At 46.3% G+C, this 21,986-nt stretch overlaps 1 protein-coding gene across 3 annotated transcripts in view; it reads left to right on the top strand.

Annotated features, from left to right (window-relative positions):
- Positions 1–21,986, top strand: part of NSD1 (nuclear receptor binding SET domain protein 1) — a 60,716-nt gene that overhangs the window by 26,775 nt on the left and 11,955 nt on the right. For all 3 annotated transcript variants that reach the window (XM_046900431.1, XM_040647286.2, XM_040647287.2), the window contains 16 exons: positions 1,684–1,805; positions 1,952–2,243; positions 3,621–3,730; positions 4,808–4,877; positions 5,645–5,763; positions 10,044–10,187; positions 10,617–10,740; positions 11,078–11,278; positions 12,537–12,716; positions 13,079–13,235; positions 13,506–13,711; positions 14,271–14,383; positions 15,552–15,821; positions 17,160–17,276; positions 18,847–18,988; positions 19,458–19,564. In XM_046900431.1, coding sequence (XP_046756387.1) covers positions 1,684–1,805; positions 1,952–2,243; positions 3,621–3,730; positions 4,808–4,877; positions 5,645–5,763; positions 10,044–10,187; positions 10,617–10,740; positions 11,078–11,278; positions 12,537–12,716; positions 13,079–13,235; positions 13,506–13,711; positions 14,271–14,383; positions 15,552–15,821; positions 17,160–17,276; positions 18,847–18,988; positions 19,458–19,564 — 2,474 coding nt within the window. The remainder of the gene's footprint in view (positions 1–1,683; positions 1,806–1,951; positions 2,244–3,620; positions 3,731–4,807; positions 4,878–5,644; positions 5,764–10,043; positions 10,188–10,616; positions 10,741–11,077; positions 11,279–12,536; positions 12,717–13,078; positions 13,236–13,505; positions 13,712–14,270; positions 14,384–15,551; positions 15,822–17,159; positions 17,277–18,846; positions 18,989–19,457; positions 19,565–21,986) is intronic.

Genomic DNA, 21,986 nt, shown 5'->3' with positions numbered 1-21,986 from the left:
TGCACAAGGCCTATTATGTAGGAAGCAGGGAGAGCGATGTGGACATTAGAAGTGCCACTTGCAGAAGAGAGCAGCTTTCCTCCCTGTGCCAGCGCTGTGAGGAGACGTGACTAATCCTCCTCCTCCGCAGGCAGGCGTGGAAGGGGCCACAAAAGATTGCATTCACCACTGTGTAATTTGTACTGAGCTCGATCAATGCAAGTGCTCGTTGTAGCTGAAAGCAACATCCGGCGTATTTCTGATGCAGAATTTGTAGTGGGGTTTAGACTAAATAAGGCAGAAGTGAGGGCTGGTCGCATTCGCTGACTGAGAACTTGCACAAGGAGCAGCTTCTTAAAGGTGCATGGTTTGCCATTGCCATTCAGACTGTGTTTGTACAGGAGTCATTTGAGGGGAAGAATAATGCAATTAAGCCTCACTTTCTGCTACAGCGCTGCGTGTGCTGCTTTCTGGTTCTGAGGCTCTCAGCAGTCGCTAGTGAGGACGCTAGGCCTAGAACTGGTTGCATGCCAACGTGGGTTGCACCTGGATACCTGTGCAGGGGTGTTATTAGCAGCTGAAAATAGTTGTGCTTGGGAAAGGTGGTTCCTTTCTTCTCTTTTGGCCAAGTTTGACATTTTCATACTTGTTTAACCACAAAGCCACAATAAGGTGGAGCAATCTTGTCCAACATCCCAAGTGTTGCACTGGAATGCTTTTTTTTTTTATAAAATGCTTCTGCTCAAAAAAGAAAAACCCACCTCCTGCAAGGGGAAAGGAATAGAAAACTTAGTGTAACCTTCCAGGAGTCCACAAATGCTTGTGTGGCTGGGAGGAGTCCTGTGACAGTAACGCAGAGTAATTGTGAAAACCAATAAAGAGGAAAAGTCACAGGCATTTGAGAAAGCTAAATAAGCATTGTCGTGTTTCTGCAGCCTGTTGAGTAAGGTGACATAGTGCCAGGGCCCTTCGTTGGAGCTGCTGTGGTTCTGTTTGTGTTGGGGAAATAGCTGGTGCCAGGCATTTCCCTTGCAATGGTGCAGTGCTGTGCAAGTGTAAAGAGAAAGATGTCTGAGCCCCGAGAATCTTGTAGGCTCTTGGGAGGACAGTTAGCTCCCTCATCATGTCCTGATCTGAGCACAGAACCTGTTGTTGGGAAGCAAAAGGAATAAATAGTCTTGCAATAGCAGATGGGGAATTCAGGGCTCTTGAAGTACATGAGAAAATGCGCTAGGGAGGAGGGAAGGGAAGGAACTGGACTGACACAGTGCTGGTGGAGACAGCAACCGAAGTGTGTTAGGGAGAGCAGCATTTTCCCATGCCCCTGCACATAAACCCACAGGAGTTTGGATTGACAGGAAAAGTAGAGTGATGAATCTGAGTTTCTAACAGATGTAGGTTTTGGGGAATGTACTACAAGAAGGCTGAGTGTAGGTTGTGTAAGGTGATGTTGGGTCACATTGCAGGGAGCCTCTCAGTCAGGTGTCTGAAGTGCTTTGAGGTTGCCATGGTCCTTAGCAATCCCACCTGCCATGCCAGGGTTGGGGAAATAGGAAGCTCGAATATTAGAAGACTGTATTAGGGATCTTCACACACGGAGCTCTGGAGAAGGCAGGAGCAGCTCTTACCTGCGGGTTATGAGGAGGATTTTTTGTTGTGATATTCTCAGAAACACAGTCTTGAAGCTGCTTTCCTTTTTCTTAGTACATTCAGAGAGGAAACGCCTTAGAAAGCCAAGTAAACGGCTTCTGGAATATGCAGAAGAATATGATCACTTATTTGCACCCAAGAAAAAGTCAAGGAAAAGCCAGGAGCAATTGAGAAAGGTAGGTTAAGGCAAATGTGCTCTTCATGTCTTTTACTGCTGGGCTCCAGTTTACATGCTTTTGCCTGGTCTTGCTTGCTTAGTGCTCACGCTGCACGCAAGGCTGTGCAGGGTGACTGTTTTCACCAACATGCTCTACTGTGTTAGGTGAATTCTGTGGCAAGATCTGGATTTGAAGGAGGTCTTCCTGCACAGCGCAGTCCTGACAGAGAGACGCAGCGGGGGCCCAGTCCTTTGGTTTCAACTCCATTTTCAACCAAAGAGTCCCCTCCCATCCTTGAAGCTGAGTGCTCCTTCTCAGAACTAGAGCCCCACGCCTCTGATCCCAGTGAGCAGCTCATAGAAGGACAGTCTGATTTCCCAGAGCTCGTGCTGTCTTCCTCCGACGTTTCTGAAGTTTCTGCTTCTCCAGATGCAGAGGAGAGATTCCTGAAGTCAGGTAAGTGGGAGGTCGTGTTGTTTTGCTCCAGCAAGTGAGCATGTCATGAGTTCACTTGAGATGTTGCTTCAGCCCAAGTAAAAAGGTTAGTAGCTGCTGATCTTTGCTTTGTTTGCTTTATTCAGAGGCCATTACTGGTGCTAGGAGAAAAGAGGGGCAGGTGAGATGTGTGACCTGGTGAAGTGGTTCCTTGTGATTCTGCTGTTAGTGTTCTTTCTAAAGACTTGTGCAAGGTCAAAGCTTCGGTGCTCTGGCTATGTAAGCTTGTAGGGAAAGCTGTTTCTGTTCTAAGGGGCCAATCATTTTGTTTCTTTGATTAAAACATGTATTTGCAAATATTTATTTCTGTAATTGTGAACGTATGTAGATAATACAGATAGGCACATTTATGTATGTATAATAATAGACCAAACAGGCAGAGAGAGCTGTAGTCACTGAGAGATCAGAGGGTCTGTTATTTGTGGGGCAGAGGGATGTCAGGTAGAAATGAAAAACCTGCAATGATTGAAGGGGAGGGAACCTGAGGTTGGAGATGCAGGCACAGCCTGCAGTGCAGCAGTGGTTGCAGATACGCAGTATGCGGAGGTTGCATATCTCTTCCCACTGCTGAGGCCCACGAAGCCTGGGCTGTGGCAGGGAGCAGTGATATGCTGTCCCTCCACGAGGTGGCTGAGGTCTTTGGTGTTGCTGTGTGCAGAGCCGTGTGTCGCAGGGAGGACACAGCCAAGCTGATTTAAGGATGCACATGAGCAGGGTAGGATAGGTAATAGGCTGTTTCCATGGAGTGCCTTGCACACAGAGCATCACAATTCCATTTGTTTTAAGTGTTCACTGCTGCCCATGTCTAGCACCTTGTTGTCTTCCAGTGGCTGGCACAGTTTGAGCTGGAGGCTGACTCCTACAGCTGGATTCTTTGGGACATCTTGTCCCAGGTAGTTCTATCTGAGAGCACACCCTTCAGTGTGTTCACTGTGTGCAGAGTGAACACTGATGTGGGTGCTGTGGGAATGGAAGCAGGAGAAAGCAGGGATGTGTTTGTCATTATGGGAGGGCTGGGTTATGCTGGTGAAGCAATAGTGAAATCACGATGTGAATTGCACTGGCAGGATGGTTACCTACTGGCTTTAAGTTTGTGGTCTGTATTTCATGGATGGATTTTTTAATATTATATATTGAGGTATGCCTGAAGGTGGACCAAATGGAGGTCTGTTTCTGTGCACGTTGTAGAGGTAATTGCTTCTTTTCCCTGGGGAGCTTGTGCTCCAAAAGACAAGGCGAATTTGTTTGTTTGGAACTGCTGGCTGGCATTTTCTTAATGGCTTTAGTGTGACTGAACTGAAGAAAATCCCCATTTATCTAACAAGAATTCTATTGCAGGAAATTTTGAGAGCAAGCGTCAAAGGAAGCCCACTAAAAAGCTCTTGGAATCCAATGATTTGGACACTGCCTTTATGCCAAAGAAGGAGGAGTGGACTCCCCCAAAGAAGGTATTTTTCTTCCAGCACTTCTGAAAGTGAGATAGAAAGTGAGCCTGCACAGCAGGCCCTGCTGAGCGAGAGGCACAGGGCAGTGAGCCGTGTGCTGCTGGCTGTGGCCCAGGAGTGAAGGTCCACCCTTCCCAAAGGTGCTGGTTGCTGTGTTATGGTGAAGAAATCTGCTAAATACAGAGGTGTTCCCCACCCTTTCCCACTTGTAATGGGGACTGGGGAGTTTTGGCTGTGAGGTCTCCTCTCTCCATTGATTTATATGGAAAAATGAGTCATCTGGATGCAGGCTGGGAAGCTGTGGGCAGAGCTTTTCTGTCGCAGGGAATTGCTGTTATGTTACACTGTAACTCGAACCTAAGGCTTTCTCCTTTTCTGTCAGATGCTCTCTGAGTAGTATTTTCACTTGTTACATTCCCAAGTTGGCTGATGCATGGTAAGTAAGCGTAGACCTTTTAGCAGGGTAGAGGCTGGAGCTGTAACACATAGCATGAGGTGCTAGGCACAGTTCTTTTCTAAGAAATTGCTGATCTTTTCTGCTAAATGCTCAAAATCCAGTGACATGATTTGGAAAAAAGCAGATAACAAAGACTAATACTGGGCATTGTATGTGCACAAGACACATAGTATCACCGTTTCTGAGGTGGGTTAATAACAGTTTCCTTGCCTTTCTCATTCTCCCTTTCTCCATGGCAGAGTCTTAATACAGTCATCATGGTTGCAGTAATACAGAGACCAGAGCAGTTCAGTCATAGGCTTCATAAAAATGTAAAACCAGAAGAGAGTCTTTATTCCCAGCAGCTTTTGGGGTGTTAGCAGCCTTCTGGGGAGAGCTCAGGATACAGTGAGGGATGCTGGTGAGCACAAGACTTGGCAAACTCAACATTCATTCCTCCTTGCCTGACTTTTCCATGTGGGATCTATCAGACACACAAACCAAATGTCTTCTTGAGAAGTTGCTAAACGTTGATGAATTCATTATCTGAAGCAATTGTTGCAGTCATTTGTAAATACGCTCAGTGGCTGAGGAGCGTGCATCTCTGATCTGCATCTGGTGAATTGTTTCTTGTGTGTTTGTAGGGCACTGGCCCTTCGGAGAGCGACAGCTTGGAGCTGTACTCACCGGCCCACTTCCCAGACCTGGGAGAAGGTAAGTGAACGCAGGGCAGTGGGGGTGCATTGATGTGATTTGTATCAGTGCCTGCGGCTTTCGAGGGAGCTGTGTGTGTAAGGCTTTATATGTCCTAGGCCTTAGCTGAGGCACTGGCAGCAGAAATAGGTACAATTGTTTATCTGGAAGTACTGCTGTGTATATTTTTTTTACTTCCCTGTGGAAAGCGGATATAAATATCTTCTATGGGAAGATATTCACTTTCCATTCTTAGTCTGAATGGTTGTAGGAAAGTGGTCACCATGGTACCAGTGTGCCTGATGACATGCTCTGACCAGGTTCAACGTTGCCTGCTCTGTCTAGTGGACAGTTGTGCAGTTGCACTGTATTCCCTTCTCCACGTGCCTTTATGTCACATTGGTGTCAACATGAGGAAATCTGTATTGCATAATGATGGGAGGAGGTAATTAGCAGCATTTGAATACCAATGTAAGCTTTGTGTTGATAGCACTACTTCTTTTCTGCTGGGAGGCTGGCTCAGGAAAGTCTATGATGGTGATGATTGCAGATCAACAAAAGAGTTCATGCTTGGAACCATTATGAATCGATGTTATCCAGGTCCTCTGATAGCTGTAGGACAAAGGGCACATCTGTCTTGATGGCTTGCATTGCCCCAGGCTTTATGCCCTCAAGGAAAACAGGAGCCAGGCTGAAGCAGTCAGGGTGTGGAAGTTGGTAGACACATAGTGAGCAAGCCAGTTGTTATTTCTGCATTTTTCTTGAATGGTCTTTCTGTTGCATCCCAGCTTCTGAAAAGCTTTTGGAGAAGCAGCGCAAGCGGAAGAGACCGCGCCATTCCTCTGCTGCAGTACATTCCAAGAAGGAGAAAAATGGGGAGAGGCTGGGGGAGACCCCACGCTCTGAGGTACCGTTGGGTTTTCCTACACACTGTCATCCCTTTAACCTGTCTGCTACTTCCCAGGGTGCCGTGCACAGCCTAGGCCAAGTAGTCTTTGGCTGGCTGAATGTGAGATTAGTGTCTCAGCTGGGACTTTGTCTCCCTGATGTAGCTGCATGAGCTGGGGTTGAAGCTGGAGGTATCACCTTGATTAGTAATTATTTTGTGATGGCTGCTTAACTCAGGCTCAGTTTTTCAGCTGCTGCTCTGCTAGTTCTCCAGGAGGAAGGCTGTTCTGATATGACAGAACAAAGATTTGACTGGCATTTTGCTTTGCATGTTAGGAGGCCTAACTGCTGTAAAAGGTTGTGTCTTCTGGTGGCGGGTATCTTGCCCTTTTGCATACCAATATGAAGTGCAAGCACTAGATATGGACTTCAAATTCTTCTTCTATTTGCCCTGCATGCCAGGGTGAGCTCAGAGACATTGTTGGAGGGGATGGGGGAGGGAACTGTCCGTGACCGCTCACAGGAGCCTCTGATTATGTTCTGCCATCCAGCAGAAAGAGATAATTGGGGCAACTCCCATCTACTGCATCATAGCAAAGCTGACATACAAATATCTCTGACAAGCACATTTTGCCTTTTAGGAGTGAGCCAGGTATCACCAAGTGTAGGGGAAGCAAGACTTTTCCTGAGAGAGGCGGGACGCCTCCGGGCCTCTCACAGCATCGCCCCTCACTTCCAGTGGCCCAGGTTCAGCAGCAGGCTGTTCTGTCAGGATAGTCAGTATGTATTTCAGGAGCCAATTATAGACGTATACTGTTATATTTGTTATTGTTATACAGCTTCCAGCAGAGCACGAACACCACACCAGTTGTTTGAGCAGTGCCAGCTACTCTGAGGTCCACTGCCACTGCTTTTTGGAAAACATTTCTAACGGGGGTGATAAAGTTTGGGGTAATACCTCTGGGCCCTATAAACCTTCCTGTGCCTTTTTGAGAGCACTGGTCAGTTGTTTCTGAAGTGTGCTCACCTGGAATCGTGTTTCAAAGAAGCCTGTACAAATATATTTGCCAGTGCTGGAGGGTAGTTAACACTGTCTGCTGTTAGGCACCCTCTGAGAGGCTGGCTCAATTTGGAGCTAGTAAATTCTCTGCACATCTTTTATAGCAAAGAAATGAGGAGGCAGTTCAGAGCAGCAAGGCAGGTAGGCCACAGCTCTGAATGTCGCACACACTCACTGCAGAGGAAGCCCAGGGAGTCTTAACTGCCTCCAGCCTTAGATGTATGTTGAGTACCTGAAGTTATGTAATGTCAATACTTGGCACCTTTTACCAACGTCCCTTTTTCTGTGGTTGTATTTCTTGAGCCACTGAGGTGTGTGTTCACCCTTTGGCTTCGGTGAGTGAATGGTTACCGGTGAGTATTGGGCTGCTATAGAGATGTGGTTACACTTTCACTTGGCATTCACACCACACTGGTCCTTAAGTGACTGTCCACACACCAGGCAGGAACCTCATTTTCTTCTGAGTGGTGCTAGAAGAAATAGATGTTTGGATGGTTCAGCACAATGAAACCTTGGATCCAGCTGCTTTCAGAGGGCAGAGGAAAGCCTGTCTCCCTGGGCTGAACTGGGCAGCTTTCTCTGCCCTTCCATTTTTGTGGAGTCGGGAATGCAAGTTCACAACATCGGGGCAGCAAGACACCAAGAAAAGGGATGGAAAATGCTCTTGAAATGGTTGTCAAGGTTGTGAGCCAAGGTCAGGCTGTGCAAAAGAACCGGCCAGGCTTTTAAGGATGTGCCAGATACAGCAGCAGAAATAGCTCTGGAAGAAGATCGACGATGAGACCTGCCCCCTGTAGGAGGTATGTTGCTTCACAGTGCTCTTTCTGGCAAAGGGAAATAGGGAGAATGGTGTGATTGATCCTTCTGAGTGATGGTTTTGGAGGGTGATCCCCTTCTCCCTGTTCACCAGGCATAAATAATCTGGCCTTGCCTACCCTGTCCAGCTCTGACATTCCCTTCTCTTTGTGTTTCTGGGAGGACCAGTTAAAAATACACTAAAATCCCTGACATGTGAAATGTACAGGTTGGCCAGGTACCTGTGTAACTAAAAAGAATATCTAGAGGCTGAAAAGCTAAGTCCTAGAGCATGCTGTGCCACTCTGGATGGTGTGGGCCCAGTTGTTGAGATTTTTGCTAACAGCAAGTATTTGCAGCTCTGAAAAGAGGGTTGTTGGTTCATGGTATGTCACTTAAGATGCACTTTAGACTGTCATTCCAGATAACCCGTGAAACATGGACTGAGTTCATTACAAGCAGTTCTAGCAGCCATTGTAGAAAGACAGAAGGACCAGTTCTAAATTGCTCCTACCTCTAGCAAATCTGTGCATTTCCTCTCCCTCCTTCCAAAACTCTCTTGAAATTTTCGATACAGTAGGAAGATAGTCATTAACCACGGGAGGAGTGGTGGTGCTTGCTAACCAGTACCTCGCCCCTCTGGAGGGATCCTCAGTGACCATGAGAGGGGCCAAGCTTACTTTGTGTTTGTAGCACTGGGGCCCCAGCACAAGGTAGAAGCTGTAGCTGACATCGTTTGTCCACACCAGTAGTTGATTAACTCTGCTCTTGTTCTTCCTTACAGTGACCCCTGCAACCCTGAGGTCACTGCTGAGCTGAGCAGAAGAGGGAGCACCTATGTAGGAATAGGAGGATCTGAGCTGTAACCAGTCCCTGGAGCACTGGTTACTGGTGCTGCACCTGGAGCATTCCAGGAGCCAAGTCAAATGTTTGAGCCAGAGGCCTGTCTTGTGGCAGACTACAGTCTTCTTAGCAGAAATTAGCTGCAGACCAGAAGTATCAGAGGTAGCCATTGTATGCAGAGGTAAAGGCATCTGTTATGTTGTAGCTGATGGTTGCCAATGCTGCGGAGACCTTTCCATCCCCTTTGTCAGGGCTATAGTGGCAGGAAATGATGTGCTCCATCTGAGTATTCCTGCAGGCTGCATCACTGCCAGCCCTCCAGCATGTATGTGATGATAGTCTGTGAGGCTGTACACCGTGTGGTATATCGGACTGTCAGTAGTTTGTAGCCGGGAGTTTTCTCTTTTGTGCTCAATAAAGTAAACTTACACCATTCATATTTGTATCGTGTGCTTTAATATACTGTCAGTGCATTTGTTGCGTGGTTGCTCTACATGGTTTTAAAAGGTTCCCAAATGAAAACATAATGGTGTGTTCAAGGAATGAGAAATCAAGCAAAGGAAGCGTCGTTAACTGACCAGGATGCTGACTTCATGTTCTTCCAACTTTAGGACGTAAAGCTTTCCCAGACCTTCTTTTGCCCAGACTGATAAGGTGTTCAGAGTGTATTCAGTTGACTTTAGGAACTTTAGTTGCACCACAACTCAGCTGGGTATTCTCGCATACAGAATGTAACTCAAAGCTCCCTCTCCTGAGTGTTAGTTGGACAGCTGGCCCTGAGCAGGCTCCAGGGTATGAGAGTGGTGGCTGCTGCTCCTTCTAGGACTCTTAAATTCCTAACAAGGTCTTGAAAGTGTACAGCCTTTTTTCTGGGCATACAATAGGGTTGGCTTTTTGACCCAAGGAAGAGCTGTGGGCTGAGATCATTCAGCTATCTGCAGTGAGCCAAGATTTCAGAAACAAATAAGGCAGAGTATTTAAGTTCTTGCTTGAAAGCATCTGCTTGGTTCCTCAAAGCAGTATGTTGATGCAGCGTGAATGGCTCATAGACCTATGTGCTCTGGAGGGGCAGCTGGGGTTTGCTCCCACTTCCTAGCTGCTAGTTGCCTGTCCTGACAACTGTGGAGTCTACAAGTGCACGCTGTGAAGAGTATAAAGAGAACTCTGACTTACTTGCTAAAAGGAGACTACAATGCAGATTGCTTGCAATCCTTCTCTAGTATTTTCAGTGCAAGCAGACATCAGCATTCAGGATGCTTCTCTGGCATTGGTGGACATGATTCTCAGACTATGCAAGCCTGCCTGATACATTTCTATGAATGATAATACTGTTCTTTCTCAGCCCTGGCTTTCCTTCCTCAAAGAGGGATTATGCACAGGAAAAGAAAATGTGTTCAGTGTGTATTTATAATGATCTAATAAACTTTAAATACTCTTCCTTTCCTGCCTTGTAAGCCTTGTGGTGGAGCCATGTGAGAGGCAATTCTCTCCAAGGGGGGGTAACACTGACTGCCAGATTTTGTGCTTGGTGGCTGGATTTGTAATCTGCAGGTCAGGGCAGGAAGCACCGACAGCCCCTAATTTTGAATTTCCTTTTAAAGGGGGAGACGTTGGTTCATGGGACTTCAACAAGCCCCAAAGGGGGACACGAAGATGGGTCTGAGAATGACCACGGAGTGCCTTCGTCCAAGAAGATCCAGGGGGAGCGTGGAGGAGGAGCAGCTCTCAAGGAGAACGTGTGTCAGGTAGCCTCCGTGAGGAGATCTCTTGAAAACTTTGCTTTTCTAAATATTATTTGTTAGTGCTGGTATGCACCTGTGCCCCAGCTAAGCCCAGGTGATTTCAAGGCGTTCTATGGGGGCTGTGTCATTCTGAGGGTTTTGACAGCAATGAACCCGTAGCCTAATTGAACTGAGCCTTTCTTGTGTGATTGCCTCTCATCCTGCTGGAGTTTAAGGATGTTGGGAAGATGTGACCACCATACGATTTGTTTTAACTGATGTATGGTAGCAGGGACAGGATAGCAGATGGCAGTGGTGATGTGCTAACCACCTGAACTTACTGACGTAAGGATATTGCTCATCTTTTTTCTACAGGGGCTTTGCTGACAGCTGTCTGGGCTGGGTTGGGAAAGGGGTTGCTCAGAGCTGATGGTGTCCTTTCTTTCCCCACAGATCTGTGAGAAGCCAGGAGAATTGCTGCTGTGCGAAGCTCAGTGCTGTGGTGCTTTCCACCTGCAGTGCCTTGGGCTCTCTGAGATGCCAACAGGCAAATTCATCTGCAATGAGTGTTCCACAGGTATTCCTGAGCGCCTCCTTAGCTGGCACTCCTTTTGCTGAAACGATACACCTGCTGTAAGGCTGCTACCTGGCTGTCACTCCTCTGCTCATCAGTTTGACAATCATTTTCTAATTAACTGATCCTACCGTTTTGAGGCATATGGGGTGGGGATGTCCAGAATGTGGTGGGGCAAGAGATGTTTTTCAGTCTAGACTTCACCTGAATCTTTAGGGCTGCAGAGACCTGTGGTTTGGCTTATGTGTGGCAGGCGGGGGGGTTGTAGTGTGCTGATAGGTCTCCTGGCAGAAGTGACACGTTTTTATTTGGCCATTCTTTGTGCCTGCTCTTTCTCTAGGAGTCCATACCTGCTTTGTGTGCAAGAACTGCGGGCAAGATGTGAAACGGTGCTTACTGCCCCTCTGTGGGAAATACTACCATGAAGAGTGCATACAGAAGTATCCACCCACGGTCACACAGAACAAGGGCTTCCGATGCTCTCTGCACATATGCATGACTTGTCATGCTGCTAACCCAACGAACATCTCTGCATCTAAAGGTACTGGAATCTTCTCACGTGGTCCCAGGGAAGCATTAAGAAGTCTTTTCTTTGTTTCATGCCCACCTGCAGTAACCTGGTCCATTAGTTCGTTTTTCTGTCCTTTCCACAGTGCTTGCTGTAGCATTCGCTTCACTCAGGGTGGGAAGGGTGGTGTCTGTGCGCAGGGCTGCTGCTCATCAGCACTCCTAATGGTCAGACTGAGCAGTGCTCCTGCCTGGCCAGACACTTGGATGCCTGAATGTCGAGCAAGGCCACGTTCCTCTCAGTACAGCTGCATGGACACTGGTGTTTCTCCTACATACCTCTCACTGTGCCAGTGCTGCAGTCAGTGCCTGCTTGGCAGCAGTGGCTATCGAGGCAGTGGCATAGAGAGCAGTGTAGTAAAATTGTAATTGTTTTATTTCCTTTTTTTTTCTTTTCCTTTTTTTTTTTTTTATTTGAACTCTCATGGTTTTTTAAAAACTGCTTTTTTATTATTTATATTTTAAATCTTTGCTATCTCAGGATGAGTGATGATAGTATCAGCTGTATTCTTACCCTCAGGCGTTAAAGTCGTCTTCCACATGTCAGTCAGAAGAAGCTATTAGGGCATAAAGCCTGCAGCTGTCCCCTTCTCAGCTGAACGTTTGCCTTGTGGACCCCCTCTGGTGGTTGTTTTTCAGTGGTCAGATTGACTCCTTTCTTTCCACCTCTTCTCCCTGTCTGTAGTTTCCTGGGAGGAACTGAAAAGATGCGGAGCAATCTTGGACAAAGTGGGCCTTTGGGCAATTCTGAGCTCTCCCTTCTGGAATTTCAGAGTAACATCTGATGAAGTGGAGAGGCAAACACTGATGTGTTCAGAAACTTACTGGATTGTTTTCATTACATTCGGTTACGCACTTGGAATACCCACTCTCTAATTACTGTTTGCGCTGATTTACTTATTATCTATGTATGATGCAAAGCAGTCCTGATCTGTGAACTCTTGAACTGTTTCTGAACAGGGTGCAGAAGGTTTTTTGCTTCCAAATAATTTGATTTCCCATATGTTACCTGTAAGTGCAGATCTATTTTTATGTGTATTTTCTCGTATGAATTTGATAGAAATACAGGGATTATTAGGTGGTCTGTAGGAATTAAAAGTCAATTTCCATTTCAAAAATGACCAATGGCTAGTTGTTTTCAGCCCAGATACCAGTAGAGGATAGGTCTGGGAGGAAGCAAAGACTGAGTCTTCTCTGGAACTCACCACGATTATGTTGTGTTCCTGTGCCAGGTCGCCTGATGCGCTGCGTGCGCTGCCCGGTTGCGTACCACTCCAATGACTTCTGCCTCGCTGCTGGGTCTGTGGTCCTCGCCTCCAACAGTATCATCTGTCCCAATCACTTCACTGCACGAAGGGGCTGCCGCAACCATGAGCACGTCAACGTCAGCTGGTGCTTTGTCTGCTCGGAAGGTGAGAGGTGCACTTGGTTCCCTGTCACCGCGTGAAGCCCTGACATAAAAGACAAAAGAGCAACAGATGTGCTATGGGAAGAGATCATTAAAGCAGGCAGAAGCTTTGTCTGTATGGAGTGTGCCAGTGAGAATTGCTCAGACCAGCTTTCCTTCCTATCCACCCCCATTTAAATCCAAGTTCAGGCTAGGGCTTTTTCTGGATTTTTAGAAGGGTTCTTTGTGCTGCATAGGTAGAACATGAGCTGTCAGAAAAAAGGCTGCAGAAGAACATTGTGCTGTTTTTCCAGCTGTTACTGTTTGGAACTGTGGAGTCCAGGGCTTCTGCACAGGGACTCTGATCAATTCTTCCTTTCTTTGCAGGGGGCAGCCTTTTATGCTGCGAGTCGTGCCCGGCTGCATTTCACCGTGAGTGTCTAAACATTGAGATGCCAGAAGGAAGCTGGTACTGTAATGATTGCAAGGCAGGCAAAAAGCCACACTACAAGGAAGTCGTCTGGGTGAAAGTTGGGCGCTACAGGTAGGTGAAGGTAGAACAGACTTGTCCCTGTTCCCTCTTCAAGCCGTGATCATGGTGATTGAAGTGAGAAGCTGCTTCTCTCTGCAGGGTATAGTGAAGCAGCTTCTGATACTTTTGCATGCACGTAGCAGCTGAAGCGCATGCCTTCCTCTTCTTCCAGCCTTGCTGGTAGCATTCACAATTTTCCCCATCTCTATGCAGTAATGTGTTTCTGGGAGCATGGGAATTGCGGAGTCAGATTTTTCATCTGCCTTTCCCTCTGTCGTGTAGGTGGTGGCCAGCTGAGATCTGCCATCCCAGGACAATTCCTGTCAACATCCAGAAAATGAAGCACGACATCGGCGAGTTTCCTGTGCTCTTCTTTGGCTCCAAAGATTACCTGTGGACCCACCAGGCCCGTGTGTTCCCATACATGGAAGGTGATGTCAGCAGCAAAGACAAGATGGGGAAGGGCGTAGATGGCATATACAAGAAAGGTAATTTGTCTTCGTCTGGGAAGCTGCATGTTCTGTTTCTCTCTTCCTGTCTGGAGAAGATATTCTTGTAATAGAGAAAAATATCATTTTAGGGCTAAAGCTGAATTAAATTTGCAGAATGAATAGCTATTGATCTGTCATCCTGCACACTTGGAATGCTGATTGGTCTGAGTTTACAGAGGTGGACATGGATGTGCAGATCCTTAATGCTTCTCAGCCCCAGTATAGCTCCTCTGCTGCTTTGTCAGCTTCCTTGTGCCTAGTACAGTCATTATCTGTATATGAAAATCCTCTTGAGAGTTATGAATTCACCTCTTCCCAAAAGCAGGGTAAAGCTAGCTGACAGTTTGGATGTTTCCAAGATGTTTCACCCCCAATCATTTTTATCGCCTGTGACTCTTCTGTTGCTTTATCATGTTCTCTTTATGAATCTCTGCATCTAAAAGTATTTTGCCAAGGATGTTTGCTTGTGGAGCTGTGACTGCTGGGTGTACTCTGGCAGCCCACCTCTGTGTGAGCAGAGTGAATTCCTCATAACACACCCTATTATTTCACATAGCTCTTCACGAAGCTGCAGTAAGATTTGAAGAACTCAAGGCACAGAAGGAACTGAGACAGCTTCAGGAAGACAAGAAGAATGACAAGAAACCTCCCCCCTACAAACACATCAAGGTGAGGGCAGGTCAGGAGGGGGAGGGAGAGGAGATGGGCAGGAGCAGAAGTCTTGAGCTATCAGTGCAGGTGAATTACAGATACACAGAAACATTTCTACTCTTGGGGCATCTGGCTGTATTTGAAGATTACTGTGGTTGCCTTGGCATCTTCAGTCATCTTCCACAGAAACAATTCATGTGTCTGCAGAACTGTGGAAGCTGGACACCAGTAACAGGTACTCTGCTGTACTTGAGCAGACCTGGATTGTCTCTGTGCTGTTCCATGTCAGTTGTGTGACGTGAAAGAAGAGTCTCTCTACCTGTCTGGGGTTTTATGGGAGAGAGCTGGCATCACCCAATGTGCTCAGATGTTGAGTGCTGCTGGTGGCAAGGTCGTGTGGGATAGACAGTCAAGATACAGTGGAGCAGAGGGGAGGATGGTAACCCACAACGGAGCCTGACAGTGTCTTTCACTTCTGTTTTTTTTTTGTTTGTTTGTTTGTGTGCTGTTGTTTTCCTATATCAATTGAACAGAAATATGAAATTAGATATATGTGCTAGAACATTGAACTTTTTGTGGAGTTTTGAGGAACTCCTCTGGCTTAGGGCTGTCTTTGAGGTAGAACTGGAGCGCTAATTTCTTCAAGGATCTCCAAACAGGTGTGAGGTAATCTGAGTGAAGATCTTGGGCCAAGTAGGTGTGTAGGATAGGGATGTGGGCCCAGAGAGATCAGAAACCAGTGACTCAAGGACTTTGTTCCTCTTTTTTCATTGCTTCTCTCTGCTCCTTCCCTTTTTTATGTTTCAAGCTGTGAAAGCTTAGCTGATTGCTGGCACTTTCTGTTAATAGCTAGGATTTTAAGGTAGGACCACCTGCACTCTGTGTACTCACAGTGATATGGGAGGGGGACCCTTGGCAGCCTTTCCCCCCGCTCAGGGGATGCAGAATACACACGGTACCAGGTGGTGCTGCTGGGGGGGTCTGTGTCCTCCTTAACTCTTTCATCTAAGCGCTGACCTCTTCGGGTAGTGTGTTCAGAAGTACATATGTGTCTGTACACCTCCTTTACCCCTCACTGTCACTAGTTTGCACTGCAGCCTGTCACTCGTAGGCAAAGATTGGGTATAGGAGTGTCTGTCGTGATGACTTGCTCTTAAGCAGCTGACATCCTTCTCGTGCATTCAAGGTGAACCGGCCGGTGGGAAAGGTGCAGATCTTCACCGCAGATCTGTCTGAGATACCACGTTGCAACTGTAAACCAACAGACGAAAACCCGTGTGGCCTGGACTCCGAATGCATCAATCGTATGTTGCTCTATGAGTGCCACCCCCTGGTCTGCCCGGCGGGAGAGCGCTGTCAGAACCAGTGCTTCTCCAAGCGGCAGTATCCCGAGGTACAGATTTTCCGCACGCTGGCACGAGGCTGGGGCTTACAGGCCAAAACAGACATCAGAAAGGTACGTGCTGTGTTTTACGTGAGGTTTTTCTCTTGCCGCTTCTCTCTTGCTCGTCGTCAGCTTTCACAGATGTGAAAAATTGCCTTCTGTAATTTGAAAGGCTTTCTTGCCATTGAATGCTATGTAGGAAAGAAGTGGATGAATGTGACTGTTGTAGTCTTGACAAGCACATTTTGGCTCAGCTAAAATGCCTTGTATGTTAATGTCCCACAGGATAAAAAAAGCGATTGCTTGGTCTGCCTGTGTGGATGGTTGGGTTTATGAATACACCAGGATACTGAAGTATGACACAGGGCTCAGGATTTCCAGACAGGGAACAGTGATTATGCCCACAACCCCCATTCTTGAATAGCATGGCTTGTCTAGCATGAGAATCATGTATCAGAAACTGAGGTCAGGCTTGAATCTTACAAAGCATAGTGTCTTAGAGATGGCTATAATTGTTATGGGAAGTACTACCTTGGAGACAGCTAAAATACTTGCATGTCTGTTTCAAATCCAGAGAGTAGTTATTGTGTGGGCACACATCAGTGCTGAACAAAGAAAAAAGAGCATTGCAGCTAAGAAGAACCTCAACGCTAAGAAGGAGTGAAGTGAAACAGAGGAAATTAGGTGGCATAGTAGGAGAAGAGTTTCTGAGAAAGAAACCATGGAGACAACATGCTGTCCTGGGGGGTTGATATCTAGGAAAATTGCAAGCCTGTCCTGTTTAGGCTTCACTGCCTGCTGTGATATAGGTTGAAAGATTTCTTTGCCATTTTATGCACCTTCTGTTTCACTTTTAACAGGCAGAGTGGAACGAGCAGAACTCAGTTATTTAATGGAGGCACCTGTTGCTCCCAGTGGAGCAGAGCTGTGATTCCCTTTGGTCTCTGTAGTGCTTTCATTGCAGGTGAACCCCAGAAATACGTTGCAGGAGTAGGTTGTCTAGGTGCATCATGCTGCTCAGTGTGGTTGGTCTCCAGAGGGATACTGTTCCTTCCGGAACACAGCTGTGCAGTGCTTTGAGCTTTTCAGTGAAGAGCTATCCTTGTGCTTTGGTTGTGCTGTTCCTGAACATCAGTTCTTCCCACCGTGCAAAGAATGATTTGATAGCTGTTGTTGATTTGTTTAATTTATGTCAAGTGATTTGTTGTGTGTGTGTGTGAAAAGAAATTATAATCAAGGAGTGTTAATGAAATTATAGCTCGAGCTGACAGCGAAGCACAGAGGGAAGTTTTTATGAAGAAGCTTCCACTGAGAAAACAGGAACCATATTGTAGCACAAAGGTCCCTCCGTCTCGGAGGGAATTTGTCATGTCCTAACAGCCTGTTTTCTTCTTTTCTTCTTTGGGGCAGGGTGAATTTGTTAATGAGTACGTTGGGGAGCTAATTGATGAAGAGGAGTGCCGAGCCCGAATCCGTTATGCCCAGGAGCACGATATCACCAATTTCTACATGTTGACACTGGATAAGGTATGTGGAGAGAAATTCTTTTGTCAGGAGTGAAGACAGAAGTAAAATGATTGCAACAAAGGCACAGCGGTGTTCTCCAGGAAGTAAAGAAATGTTAAGAGATTGTGTTGAGCTGGTCTGCATTTTCATTAAAGCAAAGACTAAAGGAGCAACTATAATGTGCCTTGGAGAAGTTTTGGGCTGGATTTCAGGATTAGGAACAAAGTCTGAGTTAACTTCTTTGGAGTCTATTCAGAAGAAGCGAGGCAATAGTTTGTCTGAGGGCAATCCACTGAGAAACAGATGCTGCACTTCCATATAACGCAGTGAATTTTGTAACCTTAGGATCCTTCCCAGCAGCTGAGCCACACAGAGTCCTGAAGTGGGCTGTTGAGAGCTGCTGCCTACTACGGCACACAAATGTAGAAGCACCAGGCACAGTGAGACCCTCATTTAAGCTGAAATCTCAGGTCTTGCAGATCTGTGTAGAGAGGTGGGGTTTGTTACACCTACAGGCTCTTCAGTGGATCCTGGAGGCCAAGGTGGTATAAGCTCCTAACTCCTAGAGGTAAGTAGTTTTGCCAGTGCTTTCTGATACCTTGTCTCTCAACCTTGGAAAGACTTGAAGGAAACCATTAGGAAAGGTGTAAGCAGAAAACACAGTGCGTGGAACAGCATAATGGCATGGCTGCTTTCTGGCCTTCCCTTCATCTTGCTGGAAATGCTCACTTGACTGTATCCTGTCCTCCTTGTGTCTCCCTTGTGACAAAATCAAATGTCAGTTGCAGCTCCGCTTCCCCCTCCAGTAGTTTATAAAAACCAGTATACTGTACAGCAGTGCACCTCAGGTTATGTTTTGTTCCTGTTTTCCAGTTATATGTTGAAGCATAAGAAATAGGAACTGATATTTTACTGCCTCAAGTTGCACTAGAGGACATTCAGGTTGGATTTAGGAAATATTACTCTGAAAGAGTGGTCAGGCACTGGAATGGGCTGCCCAGGGAGCTGCTGGAGTCACCAACCCTGCAGGTGTTCAGGGAACATTGTGATGAGGGACATGGGTTAGTGAGAGCTATTGGTGGTAGGCGGATGGTTGGACTGCATGATCTTGTAGGTCTTCTCCAATCTTGATGATTCTATGATTCTCTAATTTTGCTTTTAAGCAGAAGTCAGGGTCTGGAATTGCAAGTGCCACCTTGGAGGTGTGCTGAAATGGTGTTTGTCCAATACTGACATTACAGAAAGAGCTGATTTCCCAGAAAGTGGTGGTGCTTTCAGGGCTGTTTGAGAGACTCTACCTCTTGGAAGATGCCAATGATACTGGGCAGGAGGCCACATTGCTGTGCTATCTGCCTGCGCTGACCAGAGATACCAGTGTGTGGAAATGGATCTGTTGTCCAGGCAACACAGTGACACCTGGACTTCATGCTTGGTTAAAACATATTCGGGTGCTTTGCAGGACGTCCTGATGTCCAGCGACCAGATGTTGCTACTGAGAAATACTTTCTTGGCACGCTGGTACCTCTGCTTGGGTGGGGTGCGATAGTTCCTCAATGTGGTTTGTTGGTTTATTTTCTTTTTTCAATTCTAGGATCGAATAATTGATGCTGGTCCGAAGGGCAATTACGCTCGGTTCATGAACCATTGCTGCCAGCCGAACTGTGAGACCCAGAAATGGTGTGTGAACGGTGATACTCGGGTTGGGCTCTTCGCAATTGTAAATATCAAAGCTGGTAAGGAACCCAGTTCTCTCAGTACTTGCAGTTAAAAGCATGGGAGCCTTTCTGTGAGGAAGAGAGGGGAGGATGGTTTGTAGCTCACTGGAGGGAGATGAATTTTTCTGTTTCCACGTTTTACTTCTCAGTTCACATCAGCTACAACACCAGCACTGCCATAGTGAAACATGGGTGTCCATGCTATAGGCAGAGCTTTATGGATCTGACTTACAGGACCAAGAAATGGAACAAAGCATCCTAGAGCATGGAGTAGAATGCTCTTTTTGTGGCTGTAGTGTGTGATATGGAGTTGAGTTTAAATCTCAGTCCACACAGATCTTTGGGGGGAATAATAGAGTGCCCATATGTAGTTGGGGCGGCCATTTGGGTTACTTTCAAAAGTGCTTTAACTCTAGCAGTAGCAATAAAGACATTCTATCACACAGTTTGTTACAACTGGTTTGGTTGTTGTCTGCTTTTGTGTCAGGGACTGAGCTGACTTTCAACTACAATCTGGAGTGTTTGGGAAACGGAAAGACGGTGTGCAAATGTGGTGCTCCAAACTGCAGTGGCTTCCTAGGAGTGAGGCCAAAGGTAGGATGCCTCCCATAAGCTTTCATTGTGCCAAATGACCTCCTTGCACCAATGTGGTACGTTTGTTGCAGAGACTTCAGGAAGGGAGGGCAGTTCACTCTCAGCATGGCTATGGGAACGCTGCTGGTTGGGTTTCGATGGACATTCACATTTTCATCAAATTTTCATTTGGAGTGTGCAGATTTTAGATCTGAATTTACTGAAGAATTGCTACAAACCGTGACAGGAAATGGTATTTTCCAACCAAGGAGTAAATAAAATGTTTTCCAGAATTTTCTGCTCATTGTGGCAATTTCCATCTTAATAGAGCGCCAAGGGATGAACATGGGAAAGTCTTCTATCAGTTAACCAAGAAACTTCAGCTCAGCTCATTTCTCTTTGGGAAGGCCTGAGTAAACTGTGAGAATGCGTGGAGGGCGGCCAGCAAACTGCATTCCTTTAGATCAGAGTTGCTTTAGAGCTAAGGCTCCTGCATAAGAAGGAAGTTCCTATTTTTCCCCCCTTTTTTTTGGTTTAAACGACTGAAAAGTACACATCAGCCAGAAGTAATACATTTGCCATGTCTATAGTAGGAAAATCACTACCTTTTAGAGCTCACTGACTTTTGAAAACTTTGGTTTGTATCTGCAGTGTTTCAGTAACAGGAATTGATTTCAGTTATGTCCTTGTGTGAGCTGCTTCTCACAGGGAAAAGGAACTAACAGGAGCAGTTGGTTGAGCTCCCAGCTGTCAGCAGCTAAATTTCAGCTTAGTTTGTTTCCAGAGTTTCACCACATCAGTAGGTAACCCCTCTGCTCTGGCATATGGATACGGGTGTCTACGGTTAAGGGTTAACAGCTCCAGTGGCACAGTTGTGAAGGCCTGTCAATGTGTGGGGAAAGTATGGTGAAATTTCCAGAGAGCTTAGATCTGCAGATGAATTAGCTTATAAAAAATGGATGTCTTCAGAGGTTGACAGGTGAGGTGAATTATACATCTGGTGCATTCTTTTTTTTTTTGGTTGCAGTTTGAAGTTCAATATATTACATGCTGCTCCTCTGCTATACGTGGCTTGACTACCATCATTTTTGCCCTGAAATTACAGGTTACATGATGGAAATCAGAGAAAGGTGCCCTTAAGTTGGCGTTAATGTGATGAGTGAGGTGATTCTTTCCATCCTGATGAGAAGGGCTAAGAAATAAATACCCAAGCAAACTACACCTTTATTTCTGGCGAATTCATCCCACAAAATATGCATTTTTCAATCTTCCTGAAGGTGCAGGAAGTCAAAGTGTGGCTGATCAGGCAGCCTGGTGTAGCTGTGGTGTCCCTGTTCATTGCAGGGCAGTTGAACTAGATGGCCCTCAGATGTCCCTTCCAACTCTGAGTATTCTATGATTCTGTACTCAAATTTGCTCATATGAGTGATCTTTCTAACTGGGAGTTTTTAAGAGTGCTTGGGAGACTGTTTTGTTGCAGTGAAAAACTGAGAAATGCTGAAGTTGCTCCAATAATTCCAATTACCTGTGAAAGGTCTTTCTTGTTCTCTTTCTAATTAGGTGGCTGAAGTGCTAGACAGTGAGAATAGGTGGAATAGTTTAGGTGTGGCCTTTGGATTCAGTGATTTCATTGCCTGTGTTTACGATGACAAGACAGGCCTGACTTGTGGAAAGCATTGTGCAAAAACAGAAATGTGTGAAAGGGAAGCAGACCTCAAGAAGCTGGCACCATGGTGAGACACAGGGAGCGAGTTAACGCTGCAGAGTTCCGGAATTGTAGCCTGGAGGCAAAGAGTTTTAAATGCTTTTGGTTTTATCTTGATGGAAAAATGACAAAAATGGTGCCTGATATTTATGCAGAATAGAGGCATGCAAAAACCACCACATCTCAGCATGCGGGGAGGTTCTGCCTGCAGAATGCACATTTGGGCACAAAGATTAATGGAAAACTGTATAAAATTTAGCTTGTGCCTTGTTTATGTAAGCTATACTGATAGCTCAGTGATAAGGCTGCTGCCTGGGCATGGGAAATGTCATCACTGGGTACAATCTGGTACAATGGGAGGCTTATCCTGGGGTGGGTCAGCTCTGGGGATTAGGAGGGCCTGGCTTGAAAGGGTGTGGGGGGATGTGTGAAGAGGACACCTAAAGCCAAGGAAGCGAACACTTAGGCCATTTAGATGCCAATCTTTGGGACCCGTTGCATAACTGCCTGTAAGACAGCTGTTGAGGGCATTGTAGCTTAAGCATCCTGATAACAAAAAGATGTCCGGTGCCATCAGTGCTGAGAGGATCAGCAATTGCAGGGGAGGAACTGGGTGCTGGGAATGGGCTGTGGTGTAGTGATTGGAGTGCAATAGCAGGGACAAATCTGCAGTCAGAAGATCATCAACCGTGAAGCAGTTGTGTTGAGAAGGAGCTGCTGTGTTCAGTAAAAACAAAA

This window comes from Gallus gallus, chromosome 13 (genome assembly GCF_016699485.2).
Source record: "Gallus gallus isolate bGalGal1 chromosome 13, bGalGal1.mat.broiler.GRCg7b, whole genome shotgun sequence".
NCBI classification, from domain to species: Eukaryota; Metazoa; Chordata; class Aves; order Galliformes; family Phasianidae; genus Gallus; species Gallus gallus.
This window is presented reverse-complemented; position numbering and strand designations above follow the sequence as displayed.